Source organism: Sus scrofa, chromosome 5 (assembly GCF_054392235.1).
Source record: "Sus scrofa isolate SSC_HxYL_T2T_F1_AM1 chromosome 5, Sscrofa_HxYL_maternal_Yorkshire_Landrace_v2.0, whole genome shotgun sequence".
Classification (NCBI taxonomy): domain Eukaryota; kingdom Metazoa; phylum Chordata; class Mammalia; order Artiodactyla; family Suidae; genus Sus; species Sus scrofa.
In genome coordinates, this window is record NC_139387.1 from 70781344 (window position 1) to 70803281 (window position 21938).

Here is a 21938-nt window from a genome sequence, read left to right on the forward strand (position 1 = left end):
TCCCCTGGTGTGGACTACAGTAAGACTCCTCAGACAAAGCAACACACGGTGACTCAGACTTTAATGGTGGTGCACATTTCAATGCCACAGAGATGCTGGCAGCTGTGGAACATGGCACGGGGGAGTCAGAAGTGCTCAGGTGCAGCTGGAGGAAGGGCAGGGAGGCTAGGGCTGGGAAGAGAGGGACAGGGGAAGAGCCCCCAGGCACGCAGCCCCACCTCTGGACCGAGCCAGGCTGCAGTTAAGGCTTGGCACACACACAGGAACTGTCAGCAAGTCCCCTTTCTGCCACCCTTGCCGTTCCAGCAAGACTCCCACCCCAGGCTATCGCTGCATCTGTGGTCACATGAAATACAGACACATGGTCCCCTCCAGTCAGGCCAGTTTCTGGCCCTGGAGTTAGGGTGAAGGGATGAGTTAACAGGACGAATGCAAAATAAATAAATGAATAAATAATACACTAGAGCCTCAGGCCAGCCCCACCACTCCGCACTGCACAGCTCCTGCCTCCTGGGCATGGAAACGCAGGATCCAGCACAAAAAGCACAAGCAACACGGGGCCCCTCTCTAACCAGCCCTGCTACTCCGTCACCGACCCTGATCAGTCTTCTGTGGGTGCCTTACAATCCTCGGTCCATGGCCAGTTTTTAAGGAGGGAGAGGAGAAAGGGAGGAGTGGACAGTGCAGAACCCAGAGACGGGGAGAGGGGAGACAGCAGGTGCTGGACGAGCCAAGGAGCAGCGCATGGGGTCCACCGGGGTGTCTGGGGTGAAATTTCAAGCAGGACAGGAAGGAAGAGGCTCCAGGAGGATGGGCAAGGGGTTCCAAGTCTCCAGGCAGGTGGAGGGATCACAGCACGCTGGGGTTGCGGAAATTATGTCCTGCGAAGCGAGCTTCGTCCCCCAGCTCTTCTTCAATTCTGAGAGGTGAGTCAGAAAGGCAACCTTCAGGGAAGCAGGAGGACCCCACCTCTCTTCCCAGGAGGCCACCATCCTCCAAGCCCCTGTCCTGGGTCCTGGCCTGAGCAAGGGCATTCCCTGTCTTTGCATGGGCCTTCAACCAGGCCATCGTAAACCCATCATTCAAAAACAATCCTTTTCTGTATCTCTCTCTTTTTTTTTTTTAGAGCCATACCTCTGGCATATGGAAGTTCCCAGGCTAGGGGTCAAATTGGAGCTGCAGCTGCCAGCCTACACCACAGCCACAGCAACACGGGATCTAAGCCGAGTCTGCAAGCTACACCACAGCTCACGGCAACACCAGATCCTTAACCCACTGAGCGAGGCCAGGGATAGAACCCATATCCTCATAGATACTAGTTCTTAACCGACTGAGCCACAATGGGAACTCCCCCAAAACAATGACTTTCTGGATGTCTACTGTCCTCCAGGCCCTGGGCACTGAAGATGGAACAGTAGACAAACGGAGCTTTTAACCCTCTGGGATCTGGGTTCCCTTTCCCCCAGTTCCCTCACCTCATGAGCTGGTTGTACTTAGCCAGACGTTCAGAACGGCACGGGGCACCAGTCTTGATCTGAAATATCCCAAAAGATAAGCAGCTTGGTGGCTGCCCCTTTGCCCAGTGAAAGAAAACTTAGGACACCCTTGAAATTCCCCTGACACCCACAAACTCCCACCTGAGCCTAGAACCCACCCGTTGCACAAAGGTCTCCCTTGCGCTCACCTGGCCCGTGCACAGCCCCACCACCAGGTCCGCGATGAACGTGTCCTCAGTCTCTCCCGAGCGGTGACTCACCATGACCCCCCAGCCGTTCTCCTGGGCCAGCTTGCACCTGTGTCCATGCAGCAGCACTGAGCCCCAGCCCCTCGCACCCACACCCTCTCCCCAGCCCTCAAGAAACATCTGGAGGGAAGCTGTCTGGGAGTGGGCGGAGACACAGGGGTGGAGGGAGCAGGCGACTCCAGGTTCCCTGCGCTCTTCAGCATCTGTGGGCAAGCCTGGGCTGGGGGCACTTGCAAGGCAGGAGAGAGGCGTCCTGCAGGAACGGGCTGAGTGGGGGAGGGCTGGGAGGGACTCACGCTTGGATGGCTTCACTGACTGAGCCGATCTGGTTGACCTTCAGCAGGAGACAGTTGCAGGCCTTCTCCTCCACCGCCCGCTCGATCCGCTTTGGGTTGGTCACTGTCAGGTCATCACCCACGATCTGGATCCCCACGTTGGCTGTGAACTTTGACCAGGCAGCCCAATCGTCTTGGTCAAAGGGATCCTCGATGGAGACCACTGCCAGGAGAGCAATAAGGAAGCTCTGTGTCAGGCGGGAACGCGCCCCTCAGATCCTCTGGCCACTGGGCCTCTGGGCCCTGATTCCCACCCCCCTGCAATAAGCCTGCCCTGACCAATTCTTAGCTTGAATCGTTCACGAGATCTCTCAAAAATCAAGGATCTAGCAACCTTCTCACAACCTATCTTTGCATTTTCCTATTTTCTACTGGGAAGCCTTTCCTCATTGCTATTCTTTTTTTTTTTTTTTTTTTTCTTTTCCTTTTTGGCTGCACCCTTGGCATGTGGAAGCTCCTGGGCCAGGGATCAAAGCCGAGTCACAGCAGCAACCCACGCCACAGACGTGCCAATGCCAGATCCTTAACCTGCTGAGCCACAGGGGAACTCCTTCATTGCTATTCTAAACAATTCATTTTTTTTTTTTTGCTTTTTGCTTTTTAGGGCCTCACCAGCAGCATATGGAAGTTCCCAGGCTAGGGGGCAAATTGGAGCTGCAGCTGCCAACCTACACCATAGCCACAGCCACTGCCATGCCAGACCCAAGCCACGTCTGCAACCTACACCACAGCCCACGGCAATTCCGGATCTTTAACCCACTGAGTGAGGCCAGGGATCAAACCCGCCTCCTCATGGATACTAGTCAGGTTTGTTACGGCTGAGCCGCAACGGAACTCCCACTAAATCTTTCATTCTGCATTTTATGTCTATTTTCTCTCATTCTGTCTCAGGAAGAAAGACGTCAGCTGCCTCCAACCAAGGGTACAGAGCCCTCAGGAGACCTGGGGAGGGTAATTCAGCTCCTCCTCAGCCTCCTGGTCTAGCTACCCATGACTTCCAGTCCCCTCAGCATCCAGTTTTATCAGAGATCCTGCTCTACGCTACTTCCAGTCACCCTCTCACTGTGCCTGGTCCTTCCAAACCCTCCCAGGACCCCAGCAGCTTCGGAGCCCATGGCTTTAGTCAGGACCCAAAGGAGAAGGAGCCAACTCACAGGATGCTGCACATTCCCAATGGTGCACAAAGCCCAACCTCTGCAGGAGCCTCCTTCACCCCACCCCTGGTCCCCAGGTTCTTCTCAGGACACCTCTACCTGGCACCCAAGTCCACACCCCGGAAGGTCCAGAGTTGCCCCAACACCGGCGGGACTGCCCCCTCCCCTCCCCCTGCCTGCCCTCTCAGCCACAGCCCTTGCTCTCACCGGGATAGTCCCTGACAAAGTCCTGGTAGAGGGCCCCCAGCTGGTCCCCAGTGATGTATCGGGAAGGATCGGCAGGAGACTTGAAGTCCAAGTCGTATTTGCCATCACGATAAAACTCCGAGGCAGCGACATCCATGCCAATGACAATCTTTTCCGTGTAGCCAGCCTTGTCAATGGCTTCCTTCACCAGCTCCAGGGCTGGGGACGGAAGACGGTGGGATCAGCAGCAGGACGGGTGGGCAAGGAGAATGAGAGAAAGAAGGGAATTCAGAGCAGGGGTGGAGGGCTGTTGCTGGGAGAGGTCTGGTTAAGGTTGTTTGGCGGTTATCCCAAGATCTAATGGATTTTTTTTTTTTTTTTGGTCTTTTTGCCATTTCTTGGGCCACTCCCACGGCATATGGAGGTTCCCAGGCTAGGGGTCCAATTGGAGCTGTAGCCGCCAGCCTACGCCAGAGCCACAGCAACGCAGGATCCGAGCTACGTCTGCAACCTACAGCACAGCTCACGGCAATGCCAGATCCTTAACCCACTGAGCAAGGCCAGGGATGGAACCCGCAACCTCATGGTTCCTAGTTAGATTCCTTAACCACTGCGCCACGATGGGAACTCCTGGATTTTTTTTTTTTTTTTTTTTTTTTTTTGTCTTTTTGCTATTTCTTGGGCCGCTCCCGCGGCATATGGAGGTTCCCAGGCTAGGGATCCAATTGGAGCTGTAGCCGCCGGCCTACGCCAGAGCCACAGCAACGCGGGATCCGAGCCACGACTGCAACCTACACCACAGCTCACGGCAACGCTGGATCGTTAACCCACTGAGCAAGGGCAGGGACCAAACCCACAACCTCATGGTTCCTAGTCGGATTCGTTAACCACTGCGCCACAACAGGAACTCCTGGATTTTTTTTTTTTTTTTTTTTTAATGTGCTTGAAGGATGTGGAAATTCCCGGGTCAAGGACTGAACCCATGCCACAGCAGCAACTGGAGCTGTTGCAGTGACAAAGCCAGATCATTAACCCACTGTGCCACAAGGGAACTCCATGGAAAGTTGCTAGTAATCGTTGGGGGTTTTTTGGCCACACCTTCGGCATAGGGAAGTTCCTGAGCCAGGGATCGAATCCAAGCCTCAGCTGTGATCTATGCCACAGCTGCCAGACCCTTGACCTGCTGCACCACAGTGGGAAGGCCAGTTTGTTCTTTGGGTTTTTGTTTTTTTTTTTTAACTAGCTGTCATTTATGGAGGGCTAACTATGTCACCTAAGCCCTTGCCATGTGTGATCTCATTTAATCTTCACAATGATGCTAAGAAGTACATACCACTTTACAGATAAGAAAGATAAGCACCAAGAAGTGACGTGAGCAAGATCACCAGCCAGTAACTCTTCAAGTCAAGGTTCAAATCCAGGAAATTTGGCCCCAGAAAGTTAACTCTTAGCCCCTACCCATGTATACTGTTTTTCTTCACTGTATCTCCCCGGGCAGGGAAAAATTCGGTCTCCTAGAGGCCTCAGAGGTTGGGGTGGGAATGGGATAGACCCGGAGTGCATTCCCTGAGGTTTGATGCATCCCATCAAACTGAGAATCCATCCGAGTTAAAGGAGGGGATGGGTGCCACGGGTGACCTAGACCACCTCCCAGCACCCCTAGGGGCTCCCGTGGGAACTTGTAGATGCTCCCAGATCTGGCTGGGTTGGGTGGGTAAAGGCTATACTCTTGGGTCTGCAGGTGAATTTTTAGGCCCCCTGGCACCCACTCAGAGGACTGGTTCCTCTTGGAATTCGATTAAGGACCCTCACACCTCCTCCTCACACTTCACACTTGTTGAAATGGGTGGCCCTTCCTGATGGGCCAGGATGGGGTGACATTTATGGCTGGGCGTGGGGCTCCTGGCCTCACCTTCACTATTCTCCAGGATATTGGGGGCAAAGCCACCTTCGTCCCCCACGTTGGTGGCATCCTTGCCATACTTGTCCTTGATGACACCCTTGAGCGTGTGGTAGACCTCTGCCCCGAGGCGCATGGCATCCCGGAAGCTCTCAGCACCCACCGGGAGAATCATGAACTCCTGCATGGCCAGCTTGTTCCCAGCATGAGAGCCACCGTTGATCACATTGAAGGCCTTGGAGCCACAGGAGGACAGAGAAGTCACGGAGCCCTTCCCTCTCCACCCCTGGGAGTGCCATCCCCAGATCCCAAATTTCCTCCAGCTCCCCAGACTCAGTCCACTGTCCCCATCCTTGCTCTTTAGCTGCCCCAATCACTTTCCTCCCATCAGTCCTCACAGGGTGTCATGCTCCCTCCCCACCCACCCCTGGGAGAGGCACCACAGCGCAGGGCCCGGGTGCAGGGCTCACCGGCACAGGCAGGATGAGGTCTGAGTTCCCTGCCAGCTGAGCGATGTGGCGATAGAGGGGCAAGTCCCGCTCAGCCGCCCCTGCCTTACACACAGCCAAGGACACACCCAGGATGGCATTGGCCCCAAACTTGGCTGGGAGATGACAGAGGAAGGCACTGAGCAAACATGTCCCTGGTCCCCTTCTAGCCCCTGCCTCCACCTATACTCCCCCAAATGGGCCAGCAAAGGAGACCCACTCCTCCCTCTCCACTCCTGTGACGCCTCATCCATCCTCTCCTGAAAATAGTGGCAGGGGGAGGGGAGGCAGAGAGCGACACCTGTCTCTAAACATCCCTGAGGAGTTCCCGTCGTGGCGCAGTGGTTAACAAATCCAACTAGGAACCATGAGGTTGCAGGTTGGATCCCTGGCCTTGCTCAGTGGGTTGGGGAGCCAGTGTTGCCATGAGCTGTGGTGTAGGTTGCAGACATGGCTTGGATCCCTGCGTTGCTGTGGCTCTGGCGTAGGCTGGGGGCTGCAGGTCCGATTCAACCCCTAGCCTGGGAACCTCCATAGGCCGCGGGAGCAGCCCTAGAAAAAGCAAAAAGACAAAAATAAATAAATAAATAAATAAATAAATAAATAACATCCCTGAGACCACAGACTATCCGCCACCAACTCCCCCTCCTTATGCTGCAAAGTTCTCCCTTCTGTTTAATGCCACCCCCTCCCACTGCCATTAAACTCATCTTCTCTTGCTCTGGCTTTGGGAGAAGGCCAGCAGAAAGGCTAGTCTTCAGGCTGTCTTTCCTAAGAAGCTCCCACAACGCGGGCCTTTCAGTTCTCTGTCTGCCCCCCTGGGCTCCACCCTCAGCCCCCGCGCTCTCCCAGCCCCTGCTTACACTTGTTCTCAGTCCCATCCAAGTCCAACATCAGGTTGTCCAGCTTCTCTTGTTCCACCACAGAGAGGCCCTGTGAGCAGAGCCTCCATCACTCAGGGCCAGGAGGCACCCTGGACCATGAGACAGAGGGCCCCCCTCCCACTGTCCCCCCCCCACACAGCCAGCAGCACCTCTGACCAGGTTCCCATGACAGCAATCTGTCTGGATTAGGGGACGGGAACCCCCACGGGAGCAGGGGGCACCCTTCCCTCAGTAACCACGATTCTCAAGAGCTGGGCCTCTCTCCTTCTTCTTCATCCTCCCCTAACCCAGGATTCCTTCCAGCACCCCGGTGCCGCCACCCCCAGCAAAGAGCGAGCCTCACTGAGCTGACGAGGGCTGGGGCGATGGTGGTGTTGATGTGGTCCACTGCCTTCAGGACACCTGGGAAGAGGCAGAGAGGCCAGGCAGGGTCAGGCCAGGAGGGGTCCGAAGGGAAAGGGTAGGGGGAAAGCATCAGGAAAAGGGCCGGGGACTGAGGGTGAGGCAGGAGCGTGACGCTGAGGGGTGGGAGAGCCCAGAAAAGAGAAGGGGCCTCACCTTTGCCTAAGTATCGCTGTTTGTCACCATCCCTTAGCTCCAGGGCCTCATAGATACCAGTGGAGGCTCCGCTGGGCACCGCAGCCCGGAAGAGACCTGGGAGGGGAACACGGAATGAGGAGGGAGAGAGAAGGACACCACATCCAGCCTTTCCCCAACACTGTGTGTCCTCAACACACACACACACACACACAGGTAGATGCACAAGCAGTGGCCTCCTTACTCATCCAATTGGGGTCCCACATGCACAAGTAGGAACCCACAGAAATGAAGCTATGCAGGCAGCACGCACACACACGCAGAGAGCACACAGACATGCAGCTGCAGGGTGTGTCTCACACACTAAATGAGCACACAGAGATGGGCCTATCCTGGCTCCCCTGGACAAGGAGGATCAGCACCCCATTCCCACTGGGAACCGGGGAAGCCTCCCATCCCACGCGGGGGGTGGGGGTGGGGAGACACCCCCAGCACGGGGGCTGTGGGAAGGCCCTGCGCATTACCTTTGGCAGTGTAGAGATCCACCTCCACTGTGGGATTCCCACGGGAGTCCAGGATCTCCCGGGCCCAGATCTTCTCTATGGACATGATGGCTGGGATCTCCTTGGGTGCCAGGGAAGGAAAGAGAAAGATAAGAGGCTTAAAGGGGTGGAGCCTGAGATCAGTGGGAGGGGCCAGAGGCTGGGAGGCTGGGAGGCTGGGAGGGATGGGAAAGAGGTTACTGCAGTGGGTGGGGGGTGGGGAGGAGCTGGTTGCAGTCGTCGCTGTAGTAGGGATCCCCCCCGCCCGTGGGGAGAGAAGGTCAATGCAGTGAGGAAGGGGAGGTCACTGCAGTGGGGGGCGGGGTAAGATCAAACGAAGAGCCGGGAGGCACCGCAGTGAGGAGGGGAGGGGCAGGGCGGCCGTTCCCTCGCCCCCTCAGCAGCCGGCTGGTAGCCGGCTGGTGGGGTTCCCCCAGATCTCCTCAGGGCGGTATCGCTGCCAGGCTAGCATGTCTCTTTGGAGCCAAGAAGAGCATGGGTGGTCCGGGCAGCAGGGGCCTCTCCTCCAGAACCCCCATCCTACCCAACTGAACACCCCAGCCCCCACTCCAAAGTCCCAATCTCTTTCCAAACGGAGGTCCCTCTTTCTCCGGAGAAATGCACAGTAGAGAAGTCTGGGGACCGGGTCCTCAGTCTCTGGGGATGGCAGTGGGAGGGAGGAGGAAGAGAGACCCGTGGGGAAGAGGCAAAGGTGGGCTGGTCCTCCCCCGGCCCCTAAACGAATTCTTCCCTCCTCCGATCCCTCCCCACCGTGCAGAGGAAAGAAGCACAGTAACCCGAGAGGGTGACGCGGGGGTGGAGTGGGAGAGAAGGGATCTCGAGGAAGTCTCCGGGTGTTGAGGAAGGGTGCGAGATGCTATCCCCCCGCTGCAAAGCCAAGGGACGCGCAGGGTAAAAAGGCACAGCCCGGAGAGACCCTGAACTTAACATCGACAGAACCGGAGGCGAAGAAGGATTTGGGGAGCAGGCAGGCAAGGGTGGAGAAAGGCGTAGTTAGACAGCTGCGGAGAGGCCTGGAGCCCAAATGAGGAGGGGGCGACAGCCTGAAACCGAGAGGAGCGGTCCAGGAAGGCCGGGATAGGAGGGTGCCGGGGAGGCGCGGGTGACCGAGCAGGTGCGCAACGCCGCGGGGCTCGAGATGCTCGAGGCCAGGGGCGAGGGACGAGGGGCGGGGGCGCGGCGGCGAACGGAGGGGGCCGGAGGGGCTCGGGGCTCGGCGGGCTTCACCTCAGAGTTGCAGACCCAGCCTGTGGTGGTGGCACTGGCGACGGCGGCGGTGATGGCACAGAGAGAGCGGGAGTGGCGGCGGCGGCTGCGGCTCCCGGGCGGCGGGCGGGGGGCGGACGGGGGGAGGCGCCAATAGGGCCGGGCGGGCGCATGTGACCCGGAGCCCCCGATGAGTCAGGAGCAGCCGGCGGAGGCGCACGTAGGAGCGCGGGTGGGGGACCGATGGGGGTGGGGGACCGATGGGGGTGGGGGACCGATGGGGGTGGGGACCGATGGGGTGGGGTGGGGTGGGGAGGGCTGGAGGAGAGCGATGTTGGAGGGGCGGAGGGCTACCTGAGACCTGACCACCCTCCTACGCACACTCATACCCCCTGAAAAGTAATAGTCTCAGCCTCACGCCAACGCCAGTAATCAGCCAGTCAAGCCCATGACAGACTATCTCGCAAACCTGGTCAAAACCAAGAGTATCAAAACGCTCTTTATTGGAAAACCAAACTGTTCCTAATACCCCAGACTGCCACCTCCGCAGCTCCTCTGTAGCCAATTCTTCCAGCATCCTTTCAGCCCAAACGGGCCTGGCTCCCATCAGACCTGCCTGAGGGCTGCCACTTGCCTAGGCACCCCAGGGCCTAGGCAAAAGAAGCCATCACCTGTCTCATGAGGAGTGTACATGTGGCAGCCCCCCCAGCTGGGAATCTTCTCAGTCCTGGGACCAGCATCTTTAGTCTCCTGGAGGAAGAGGACAGGAGCCAAGCCTCAGGGCCCAACAGCACCCCCACTGCTGCCTTTGCCCCACCTGAAATGCCAGCTGCCACCGTTCCCTGGGCTCATCGTTTAGTCTCTCTGCCTCGCCCTGCCCTCCTTTCTCCCTTCTGCTTGGTATCCTGTTCTTTTTAGCTCCAGATCTTCCTCTCCTGCCTTCTTCCCTGGTCCAGCAGTCATCCTAACATACACTTTCCCCAACTCTACCCCCACCAGGGCCCAGAGTTGGCATTCCCTGGCAGGCGTGGCTGCTGAGCCCACACCAACATTTCTGCCATCCCAGTTTTTTTCACTTACTCTTCAGGCCTCCTGATGTATCTCCCCAACCTTTCTCAGATTCTCCCAGGCCCTCTGGTTCTTTCTCCTCGCCCCGAGACACCCCTGACTCCTTACCCGGGTCTCCCCAAGACCTCTGCCTTCCTTACCCACCTCCTCCTACAGCAACTCCTCTTCCCCATCTGCTGGGCCCTTGGCCTCCTCCTCTTGCCTCCTTGTCCCCCACCACCCCCAACACCCTTAGAGACAAGAGGAACTACTAGATGGATGACTGGTCCAGTTCCGATTCAGCCTCGGGCTCAGCCTCCTGCTCCTGCTCCTCCTTCATCCTCTGCCGGATCTCATCGGCCTCAGCCCGCTCCTCCTCCTCATAGAAGTCCTTGTCCAGGCGCTCGAGGTGTGCCAACTGCACCAGGGCCTCCTGGCGGTAGTCACTCTCGTCTGCACACGGGTTGTCCAGCAGCACCAGGGCTCGCAGCTTGGGCAGGTCCTGCAGCTTGGCTAGCTCCCCCAGGTCGGTCACCATGTTGCCCCTGCAGGTGCAGTCGGGAGGGGTTCACCAGGGGAGATGGGGCTTTGGAGGCCAGCTGCCTTCCAGGAAGAGGGCCTGGGAGAAATCCCCCACGGGGCTCTGGTCTCTCTAGAAACATGGCCTCTGTGGACTGGCCCTCCAAGCATTGTCAGATTTGCCATGAGATGCTGTCCAGCCCTACTCCTGTCCTGCTTCTGCCCCTCAGGGACTCCCTAGGTGCCACAGTCTATTCTGTAATGTGCTGTGTTTATCCTTTTTGAGCAGTAAAGCTGGGTCTCAAACCTGGTTTTGTTTTGTTTGTTTGTTTTCTTTTTAAGGCTGCAGCATGTGGAAGTTCCCAGGCTAGAGGTGGAATTGGAGCTATAGCTTCTGGCCTACGCCACAGCCATGGCAACACAGGATCCGAACTGTGTCTGTGACTGACACCGCAGCTCACAGCAACGCCGGATCCTTAACCCACTGAGCAGGGCCAGGGATCAAACCTGTACCCTGAATGGAGTTCCCGTTGTGGCGCAGTGGTTAACGAATCCGACTAGAAACCATGAGGTTGCAGGTTCCAACCCTGGCCAACCCAGGTTCCAATCCTGGGTTAGGGATCCAGCGTTGCCGTGAGCTGTGGTGTAGGTCGCAGACTCGACTCGGATCCCGCATTGCTGTGGCTCTGGCGTAGGCCAGCAGCTACAGCTACAGCTCCGCTTAGACCCCTAGCCTGGGAACCTCCATATGCCACAGGAAGCAGCCCTAGAAAAGACAAAAAAAAAAAAAAAAAAAAAAAAAAAAAAAAAGGAAGAAGAAGAAGAAGCAGTTAGGACCCAAGCCAGTGGAGGAGGAGCTGGGCTCCAGGCTCATGGAGCGGGTACTACCTTGGTGCTCCCACAGGAAGGAGCCTAGAGCTAGGGGTGGGTCAGGGCCTCCCAGCCTGAAGAATAAGCTTCCTCCCCTAGAGTGTCTCCTTGTCCCCATGCTCATGGATGTTTATTTACATACTCTTGCTTTGTACCTTTGAAAATCAGGCTTAAAGACTTCAGCCTCATCTCAAAGGAGGTGCTGAACCTCTCCCAGTGTTTCTAACCAAAGTGCTACTCGCACTTCCCACTGGACTGTCCTACGTGTTGCAGGTCTTTGGCCCCAGAGGCACCTCCAAGTCACGGAGACAACCCTCTCCCCGTACATTTACTTCCAAACATCACCGGTTAATAGCTTCTGAGGATGGTCCATTATCTCTGTCCAGACCATTAACCAGAAAACAGTACCCCCTCCACCCTCCCAGACCAGGAAGGCAGAGCTAATGAGCAAGAGATCATTCCATGGGTCAGGGCAGGAATTGGGGCTTCAAGATATAACCACGGCTCCCTACTGGAAGATTCTCTATCCATTGCCAGCCTCAAGGATTTGGCCTTGTTGACTAGGGAGGCCATTTCCTTACATCTTTGCTGTGAGAAACACATAACATGCTCCATCACACAAGAGTTGGTTAAAGAAAATCCCCCCTGGGAGTTCCCATTGTGGCTCAGTGGTAACGAACCCAACTAATATCCATTAGGACATGGGTTCAACCTCCGGCCTTGCTCAGTGGGTTAAGGATCCCGTGTTGCTCTGGCTCTGGCGTAGGCTGGCAGCTACAGCTCTGATTCGACCCCTAGCCTGGGAACCTCCATGTGCCACGGATGGGGCCCTAAAAAGAAAAAAAAAAATGTGGCTCCCAGAAAAGGGTAGGGGTGAGGTGGGGCCTGGAGAGGATGCCTACCTTAGGTTGAGGTACTGCAGTGATTTCATTTCCTTGGAGAAGCCACTCAGAGTGTCAATCTGGTTGTCCCGAAGATGCAAGGTAGTGAGATTGCTTAGGTTCTCCAAACCTTCCACCTTCTTCAACATGTTCTGGGCCTAGACCCCCGTGGATACAGTAGATAGATTGCGAGATGGGAGAAGGGATGAAGAAGGAAGAGAAATCAGAAAGGGATGCAGCAAAAAAACAAATATAAGAAAAGTAGGAGGGTGCAAGAGAAAGAGAGGTGGGTAGAAATCCATGCAGAATAAAGAATCCATGGAGCTCCCATTGTGGCACATCAGAAACAAATCCGACTAGTATCCATGAGGATGTGGGTTCGATCCCTGGCCTTGTTCAGTGGGCCAGGGATCTGGCATTGCCATGAGCTGTGGTGTAGGTGGCAGATGTGGCTCAGATCTCACATTGCCGTGGCTGTGGTGCAGGCTGGCAGCGTAGCTCCGATTCAACCCGTAGCCTGGGAACTTCCATATGCGACGGGTGCAGCTCTAAAAAAAGAAGAAGAATCCAGAAGCTGCCAGCCCAGAGAAAGGTCAGCAATAACTGCCCACTGCCCACCACCGCCACCTCTCATTAAGATGTTTCAACCTACTCTCCAGCCCAAGAGCCCAAACTGCTCCACTGGGGAGAAATGGCTTCAGCACCATCCTGGAATGAAGAAGCTTAAAAATCTTAAAGACTAGGAGTTCCCTGGTGGCACAGTGGGTTAAAGATCTGTTGCTGTCACTGCTGTGGTGTGGGTTCAATCCCTGGCCCAGGAACTTCCACATGCCTCAGGCACAGTCAAAAAAAAAAAGAATCTAGCTCCCATTGTGGCTCAGCAGTAATGAGCCCCACTAGTATCCATGAGGATACGGGTTCAATCCCTGGCCTCCCTCAGTGGGTTAAGGATCTAGCATTGCCATGAGCTTTGGTGTAAGTTGCAGACGCGGCTCAGATCTGGTATCGCTGTGGCTGTAGTGTAGGCCAGCAGCTGCAGCTCTGATTTGACTCCTAGCCTGGGAACTTCCATATGCTGCAAGTGTGGCTCTAAAAAGCCAAAAAAAAAAAAAAAAAAAAAAAAGAGAGAGAGAGAGAGAGAGAGAGAGAGAGAAAAGAACTAAAAGGCTAGACACATAAATAGCCTCCTTAGTTTGATGTCTGTGCCTTACTTATGCTGCTACCTGTATCAAAGCAGACTGTCTCTATATTGTCCACTCATTAGTTATTACCAGCCCTGCTAGGTGGTGAGCACATTGTCTGTTTTGACTTTGCATCTCCACAGCATCTGGCACCAAGTAAGGGCTCAATAAATGATACCAATTATCAGGATGCTGATGGAGTTAGTAGATGAGGCTCCTAGAAGCCAGGCATCCTGGCCCCCAGGACAGGTGTCCCCTTCCTGGCACCAACCATCTTTTCACCCAGTGATCTACCAGGAAGAGGTTCTTCAGCTTAGGAAGGTTGATTCCCAGGGTGCTGCTCAGTTGGTTGCCCCGAAGCTCCAGGGTGTGCAGGCTGATCAGCTTTTGGGGGTCCAGACCTGTCACCATGGGGATGCGGTTCCCTGAGGAGAAGGATCATGTCAAGAGTTCAAAGAGCCCCTCCGAATGTTCAGCAATAAAGCCTGAATTTGGGGAGCCTCCACTTCATCTTCTCTAATGCCATGTGGATATAAGGAAGGACAGAGCCCAGACTTAACACCACCAGGCCCTGGGGCAATGATCTGGTGGTCAAGGGCCCAATGGGCATGTCCTCCTAAGCCAGGAGTGAATGAGGGATGCCCAGCAAGCAATCCAGATGGCTCACTCCCTCTCCTTCAAGTCTTTGTTAAGATGTCAACTTCCCAATGCCACTTGTCCAAACCAACCTGTTTACCTGATTCCCTTTACCCGGATCTTTTTTTTTTTTTTTTTTCCATAGCACCTAACTGCTTTCAATATGCTTTATAAATGTACTTATTTATTGTTGATCATTGATAATTGCCTGTCTCCCTCGACTAGAATGGAAAGAATATGAGATTAGAGATTTTCGGAGTTCCCTGGTGACACAGTGGGTTAAGAACCTGACATTGTTGCTGCTGTGACTCAGGTTAGATCCCTGGGCCAGGAAATTCTGCATGCTGCAGACACAGCAAGAAAGGAAGGAAGGAAGGGAGGGAGGGAAGGAGAGAGAGAAAGAAAGAGGAATTTATTTTGTTCACTGTGGTATCTCCAGCACATAGAACTGCCATCGTGAATCATCACGAATGTCTGAATATAAGTGAATGAATGAATGCAATTGCTATGCAGCACAGCCAAGGACCATACTGCCCATTCTGTTGGCCCCAGGATAGGAAGGAATCTTGTGACCCCCATCCCTGAGGCCCCACCTTTGAGATCCAGGCTGGCCAGACGAGGATGAGAGATGCCCTCAGTGTCAGTGATCTGATTATAGGCAAAGCTGGCAATCTGCAGGTACGGCAGTTCATTCAGCCGGGCACTCCGCAGTTGGTTGCCATCAGCTTTCAGCCAGAGCAGGTGAGTGAGGTAATTGAGCGGAGACAAGTCTGTCAAGTGGTTTTCAGAAATATCCACGTAGCGCAGGTGGATGTAGGAATGCAGCAAGTAGATGTCTGTCAGATCCCTAGGAGACGGCAGAGGCCAGGGTCAGGGTTAAGAATCCAGCAATCGGGAGTTCCCGTCGTGGCTCAGTGGTTTACAAACCCAACTAGCATCATGAGGACAAAGGTTCGATCCCTGGCCTCACTCAGTGGGTTAAGGATCAGGCATTGCCGTGAGCTGTGGTGTAGATCTCAGACGAGGCTTGGATCCCACATTGCTGTGGCTCTGGTGTAGACCAGGAGCTATAGCTCCAATTGGACCCCTAACCTAGGAACCTCCATATGCTGCAGCTGTGGCTCTAAAAAGACAAAAAAAAAAAAAAAAAAAAAAAAAGAATCCAGTGATCGGAGTTCCCATTGTGGCGCAGTGGAAATGAATCCAACTAGTATCACTGAGGATTTGGGTTCAATTCCTACCTTGATCATCGAGTCAAGGATCTGGCACTGCTGTGAGCTGTGGTGTAGTTCACGGACTCAGCTCCGATCCTCCGTTGCTGTGGCTGTGGTGTAGGCTGGCAGCTTTAGCTCCCATTGAACCCCTAGCCCGGGGATGGTCCAAATGCCACATGTGCGGCCCTAAAAAGCAAAAGAAAAAAGAATCCAGAAAGCACTGGCAGAGGTGCTAGAGCAGAGGGCAGTATGAAAATGGCTTATAAAGGAAAGAAGAGTGGGTGACAGACGAGAGGAACAGGAAGGGGAAGAGAAGGTAGTCGGGTTCTTTTTTTTTTTTTTTTTTTTTTTGTCTTTTTAGGGCCACACCTGAGGCACATGGAAGTTCCCCGGCTAGGGGTCTAATTCAAGCTACTGCTGCTGGCCTATCCCACAGACACAGCAACACCAGTTCTGAGCTGCATCTGCGACCTACACCACAGTTCATGGCAATGCCGGATCCTTAACGCACTGAGAGAGGCCAGGGATGGAACCTGAAACCTCATGGTTCCTGTCGGATTCATTTCTGTTCTGCTACACCACGACGGAAACTCCCAGTAGACAGGTTTTTTTTTGTTTTGTTTTCTTTTCTTTTCTTTTTAGGGCCACTCCCGCGGCACATGGATGTTCCCAGGCTAGGGGTCTAAATGGAGCTACAGCTGTACAGCTGCTGGCCTACACCACAGCCACAGCAATGCCAGATCCAAGCCTTGTCTGCGACTTACACCACAGCTCACAGCAACGCTGTATCCTTAACCAAGTGAGGCCATGGATCGAACCCACAACCTCATGGTTCTGAATTGGATTCATTTCTGCTGCACCACGACAGGAACTCCAGTACCTAGGTTCTTAACAGTGGCAGGGACCTGGTGTCTCGGAAGGACTGGGAACTGACATTTTAAAGGACAAGTGCTGGGGTCCAACAGGAATTCCCCCCACACACCCTCAGCCTCCAATTCCCTAGGCCAGCTCTGATGCAGGGGGTCACAGGGCTCCTGAAAAGTAGGTTCTGTCCTTCCCTCCTCACTGGCCCAGGATGACGGAGACCCAAACAGAGCCAGAACACCCAAGATGGAGGGTGAGAAAGGAGACTTGGCCCCACAACCTCAGACTTCTTCTGGTCTCCCATAAACGCACCTGTCTTTAACCTCCAGCTTGACGTAAGCATGGGCCAGTCCATTACCGGTTTTGCAGAGCAAAGAAAGCCCTTCCTTCATCATGTCCTCCGTGAGGGGAGTGGATACCCACTGCAGGATGAAGTGGACTCAGGCATCCTTTCCAGCCCACCCCCCTCCCTGAATCTGGGGACCCCTCCGTTTCTGTGCTCTCACTTCCTCGGACTCTTCTTCTCCCTCCTTCCTGTAGTCCTCCCACTCTTCTATCTCCTTCTCGTCATCTTCCCTTTCCAGATCGTCCAGGTCTGGCTCAAAGTCTTCCAGATCCTCTTCATCTGACATTTTTCTTCCCTGCTGAAGGCTCTGGAGTCAGATCAAGCTAGGTCCCCGTCCTGACAAAGAAGGTCTCCTCAGCATCTGCCCACCCTCCCTCATCTCCATTGCCTGGTGCTCCTCCCATCACCCTATCACCTCCGACTTCCTCCTGCCAGCTTTGCTTCTTTCCTCATCCCTGTGTACATCTCATTTGGACTCCCAACCGCCACTTCACTTTCCCGCCAAGGACCCCTCTCCCTTGGCCACCTTCCCAGATCCTCAAGACCTTTCCTGCCCTTCTCAGTGGCTTCAACTCCTCCAGCTTTCGGTGTCCAGCTTCCTGGCCTCCTTCTCCCCAGGTCTCCCACTTCTGCCTTAAGCCAGGTTCTTCTCCAAATTTCCCTACCGACCGACCCCTCCCTCCTCTCCTCCCCGCCCATCCCTAACCCAGCTCCACTCCTTTCTTCTAACTCTTCCACCAAGCGGAGCCCCATTTCCCTGTCCCCTCTGGGACACCAGCCTCTAACCTTCCCACTCAATCAGTCCTTTGCAATGGGGCGCAAACCCTGGTTCTGCTCAACCAGAAGCTCTTCTGGAGAGGTCTCGGCCCCGGGGAGGGAAGGGTTGTTTGGTAGAGGGGCAAGGGAGAAGGCGTTGTGTACTGCTGTTATGGCAACGGGGTGGGGGTGGGAGGAACATTCGGCTTCCGCGTGTGGCAGCAGTTGAGAGAGGAGCCGCGAATAACTGGGCTGAAAATCAGCCGCGAAGCTTGTGCCCCAGTAGTTGCTTGGTTACGAGCCCAATTTCCCTGAGCCAGGAACCCGGATGTGGCGCGGTGGTTGGCCCAGGACGGGGCTTAATAGAGCTGAGGGGAGGTGGTAGAGGGCGTGGCTATCATTACGTCATCTGAGACCTTAAAGGAACCGGACCACATCCAGGGTAAAGTTCTGTGAATTCAAAAGAAACTCATTGCCTGAAGCAGAAGGCGGGGAAGAAACCCCAAGCTGCGTGGTCTGGTTCCCCAACCCTCGTGTATAAGTTCCATACATTAATTATTTTCAATTTACTAGCGACTTAAAACTCCATTTTCTCATCTGTAAAATACGCTTAACTATACCAACTGACAGGGACAGCATAAGAGTGTAACCTATGCCAAAGCGCTGTGTAGATTGCTAAACCCAGTTTGGGACCATTTCCATCCTCCTCCTGTATTAGTTTGATGCAGTCCTTTTGTAGGACGCAAAGGGAGAAAAAGCCAACATGTGCCAACTAAAACAGTCCCATCCAACGTTGTCATACAAATGGTCAACAAGAACTGATAGAGCCACACACAGGGACTCAAGCCTGTGTGACTTGTTGAAGGAGATGGGGAAAGAGAGAGGTTGAGATGCAACAAATGTTCCTGGAGAGCGTGTGCCAGACGTTGTGTGAGATGCCTTCACAAGTGATATTTAATCTCCACGCCAGTCCCGTGAAGTAGATATTTGGGAGAAAAGCAAACTAAGGCTCCTTAACATTTATGACACAATTCCTGCCTGGGGGAAGGGAGATATTACCAATTCTGTAGAATCTAATATACATAAAACAATCAGGTAACAAGCTAAGATATCGTGTGATCAACTGTTAAGGTGTTTTACAGACTATGCAACAGGCAAAGTGATCTGATGGAAGATGTCATGGGCTGGAAAACAGGAAATAATACCTCCTGCCCTGTCGAGCTGGGATAATATAGTTCATAGACAAATCTGTTCACATGGTATCATGGAACTAGCAGAGGCTTTAAAGTCAGAGACACCAGTTTCCTACCCATGCTACCACTTAATAGTTGTGTGTTCCTCAGCAGGTTATATAATTTTACTGAGGTTTAATTTTCACAAGTGATATGAGGATAAACAGGTCCATCTCCAGGGATTACTGGACAGTTAAAAGAGACAATGTGGGAGTTCCCTTGTGGCTCAATGGGTTAAGGATCTGGTGTTGTCACTTCTGTGTCTCACGCCATTGCTGTGGCAAGGTTCAATTCCTGAACCCAGCATTTCTGCACCACCTTGGGCCTGGCCAATAAATTAATAAGTAAATAACAAAAATGGCCTCAGTTATACATACTGTTCATCATCTGGGTTATTTTCATTTAATAATTTATCTTGGACATCTTTCATCTTACTAAACATTTTTTTTCTTTTTAGGACACACCTGTGGCATATGGAAGTTCCCAGGCTAGAGGTGGAATCAGAGCTGTAGCTGCTGACCTACTCCACAGCCACAGCAAAACTGGATCTGAGCCAAATCTGCAACCTACACTGCAGCTTGAGGCAACACTGGATCCTTAACCCACTGAACAAGGCCAGGGATTGAATCCACATCCTCGTGGATACAGGTCGGGTTTAGTGCTGAGCCACAACAAGAACTCGTATATGGTAATTTTTTGACTGCACCCATGGCATGCAGAAGTTCCTGGGCCAGGAATGGAACCCAAGCCACAACAATGACAACACAGGATCCTTAACCCACTAGGCTACCAGAGAACTCTGGTAATTTTTTAGCTGTTCCCTATTGACGGATATTACCTTTATAAAAATTGTCCACATTGCAATAAAAACCCTCATAGATATAGCTTAACTCTTCTTCATGAGTACACTGTAGCAGTACTGCTCAAATTTTATTTATTTATTTATTTTTTTTTTAAATTTATTTTCCTTTTAGAGCTGAACCTGCAGCACATGGACGTTCCCTACACCACAGCTCTCAGCAATGCCAGCTCCTTAACCCACTGAGTGAGGCTGGGATCGAACCTGCATCCTCATGGATACTAGTCAGGTTCTTAACCTACTGAAGCACGGTGGGAACTCTCAGTACTTCTCAAATTTTAATGTGCATAGGAATTGCCTAAGGATCTCATTAAAACCTAGATTCTGATCTCTCAAGTGATACCAGTGCTGCTGGTCCATGGACCAAATTTTGAGTAGCATGGCTCTATGGAATACATTCTTAGAAGCTGCAATTTCTGGAGTTCTCATCGTGGCACAGTGGAAACGAATCTGACTAGGAACCATGAGTTTTTGGGTTCGATCCCTGGCCTCACTCAGTGGGTTAAGGATCCGGCATTGCTGTGAGCTGTGATATATGTCGCAGACACGGCTCAAATCTGGCATTGCTATGGTTGTGCCATAGGCCAGCATCTGTAGCTCCGATGGGACCCCTAGCCTGGGAACCTCCATATGCTATGGGTGCAGCCCTAAAAAGATGAAAAAGTAAAAAAATAAAAAATAAAGGTGCAATTTCTGGTTCAACATATTAATTTTGCCAGCCTAAAATAATTTCAATTTTTTCCATTATAGTTGGTTTACAGTGTTCAATTTTGCCAGGTTTTTTTTTTTTTTTTTTTTGTCCTTTCTTTTTTTTTTTAGGGCCACACCCACAGCATATGGAGGTTCCCAGGCTAGTGGTCCAATCGGAGCTGTAGCTGCTGGCCTACACCACAGCCACGGCTACAACCACAGCAACTCAGGATCCGAGCTGCGTCTGCAACCTACACCACAGCAATGCCAGACCCTTAAGCCACTGAGGGAGGCCAGATATGGAACCCGTGTTCTCACGGGTGCTAGTCAGGTTCATTAACCACTGACCCATGATGGGAACTCCCCTGCCAGTCTTAATATGTCAAAAAAATAAGTATGTCATTATTTTTTTCAGGGAGATTAGTTTATTGTGGCATTTTTAAAAGTTATGGAGTTCCCATCGTGGCGCAGCAGAAACGAATCTGACTAGGAACCATGAGGTTGAGGGTTCAATCCCTGATCTTGCTCAGTCAGTTAAGGATCCGGCGATGCCGTGAGCTGTGGTGCAGGTCAAAGATGCGGCTTGGATCTCGCATTGCTGTGGCTGTGGTGTAGGCCAGCAGCTCTAGCTCCAATTCGACCCCTAGCCTGGGAACCTCCATAAGCCAAAAAGCCAAAAAAAAAGTTATACAATATTATGTTAGTTTCAGGTGTACAACATAGTGATTTGATATTTTTATATGTTATGAGGTGATCACCCCAATGTGACCAGTTAGCATCCATCACCATACAAAGTTGTACAATATTATTGACTATATTCCCTATGTGTACATTACATCCTCATGATTTATTTTATGGCTGGAAGTTTATACATCTTAAACCCCTTCACCCATTTTGTCCATCTCTCTATTCCCCACCTCTCTGGCAACCACCAGTTTGCCCTCTGTATCTAGGAGTCAGCTTGTTTTGTCTTATAGTTTCCACCTATCAGTGAAATCACATGGTATTGTTTTTCTCCAACTTATTTCACTTAGCATAATACCCTCCAAATCCATCCATGTTACAAACGGCACGATTTCGTTCATCTTTCTGGTTAACTATATCTACATATTTCTTTATCCATTCGTCTATGGATGGACGCTTAGGTTACTTCCACATCTTGGTTATTGTTAAATAGTACTGCAGTAAACACAGGGGTGTCCATATCTTTTTTTTTTTTTTTTTGTCTTTTTGCCTTTTCTAGGGCGCTTCCAAGGCATATGGAGGTTCCCAGGCTAGGGGTCTAATAGGAGCTGTAGCCACCGGCCTACACCACAGCCATATAGCAACACAGGATCTGAGCTACGTCTGTAACCTTCACCACAGCTCACGACAATGCCGGGTCCTTAACCCACTGAGCAAGGCCAGGGATTGAACCCACAACCTCATGGTTCCTAGTCGGATTCATTAACCACTGCGCCACAATGGGAACTCTGCCCATATCTTTTTGAACTAGTATTTTCATTTTCTTCAGATAAATACCTACAGGTGGAATTTCTGGATCATATGATAGTTCTATTTTTAGTTTTCTGAGGAACCTCCATACCGTTTTCCATAATGCCTGCACCAGTATAAATTCCTGCTGTTACTGCCCAGGGTTCTTGGCTTTCCTTTATCAAGAGAAATTGATAAGAGGCCAGACAAGAAATTTAGGCAAGGCTTTTTGGGAGGGCTCCTGGGAGCAAAAACGAGTAACATGGGCCCAGGCTGCTTCCTTTGTGGTGTTGTGTTGGGGGGGGGCATGCTCCATACCCTGCTTTTGTTCCTGGCTGTTCATAGGTGGCAGTTAGGTTTTTTGGTCTTTTTG

General features: G+C 52.7%; 2 protein-coding genes across 12 annotated transcripts in view; both read right to left on the reverse strand.

Moving 5' to 3' along the window:
• Positions 1 to 44: 44 nt before the first annotated feature.
• ENO2 (enolase 2) lies at positions 45 to 9125 on the reverse strand. Of its 2 annotated transcripts, XM_005652595.4 has the most exons (12): positions 9019 to 9125; positions 7753 to 7852; positions 7250 to 7345; positions 7035 to 7093; positions 6671 to 6740; positions 5790 to 5923; positions 5332 to 5554; positions 3441 to 3638; positions 2041 to 2242; positions 1685 to 1793; positions 1476 to 1534; positions 45 to 919 (listed from the first exon to the last, which is right to left on the reverse strand). In XM_005652595.4, the coding sequence occupies exons 2-12, from the start codon at positions 7835 to 7837 to the stop codon at positions 850 to 852; spliced, it is 1305 nt and encodes a 434-aa protein (XP_005652652.1). In that variant the 5' UTR covers positions 7838 to 7852; positions 9019 to 9125; the 3' UTR covers positions 45 to 849. The 2 variants fall into 2 exon arrangements, with proteins under 2 accessions (XP_005652652.1, XP_020948071.1); XM_021092412.2 differs by lacking the exons at positions 5332 to 5554; positions 5790 to 5923.
• Positions 9126 to 9478: 353 nt separating this feature from the next.
• The window catches only part of LRRC23 (leucine rich repeat containing 23), a 28569-nt gene continuing 16109 nt past the window's right edge, over positions 9479 to 21938 (reverse strand). Inside the window, exons 1-8 of one of the 10 annotated variants that reach the window (XM_003126523.6) lie at positions 17342 to 17444; positions 16716 to 16891; positions 16522 to 16631; positions 14725 to 14978; positions 13790 to 13920; positions 12336 to 12472; positions 10317 to 10589; positions 9479 to 9747 (exon numbers count right to left, since the gene is read on the reverse strand). In XM_003126523.6, coding sequence (XP_003126571.2) covers position 9747; positions 10317 to 10589; positions 12336 to 12472; positions 13790 to 13920; positions 14725 to 14978; positions 16522 to 16631; positions 16716 to 16841 — 1032 coding nt within the window. In that variant the 5' untranslated portion in view covers positions 16842 to 16891; positions 17342 to 17444 and the 3' untranslated portion in view covers positions 9479 to 9746. Of the gene's footprint in view, positions 9748 to 10315; positions 10590 to 12335; positions 12473 to 13789; positions 13921 to 14325; positions 14476 to 14724; positions 14979 to 16521; positions 16632 to 16715; positions 16892 to 17100; positions 17191 to 17341; positions 17445 to 21938 lie in introns of those variants that run through there. The other 9 variants (XM_013987382.3, XR_014803907.1, XM_084956903.1 and 6 more) reach the window with 9 other exon arrangements.

Coding starts and splice junctions, on each gene's coding strand:
- ENO2 (XM_005652595.4), bottom strand. CDS start 7,837: ATGTCCATAGAGAAGATCTGGGCCCGGGAGATCCTGGACTCCCGTGGG. Junction 5,924..6,670: donor GGATGGGACTGAGAACAAGT/GTAAGCAGGGGC, acceptor GTCATCTCCCAG/CCAAGTTTGGGGCCAATGCC. Junction 5,555..5,789: donor ACCTCATCCTGCCTGTGCCG/GTGAGCCCTGCA, acceptor TGTGGCTCCAAG/GCCTTCAATGTGATCAACGG.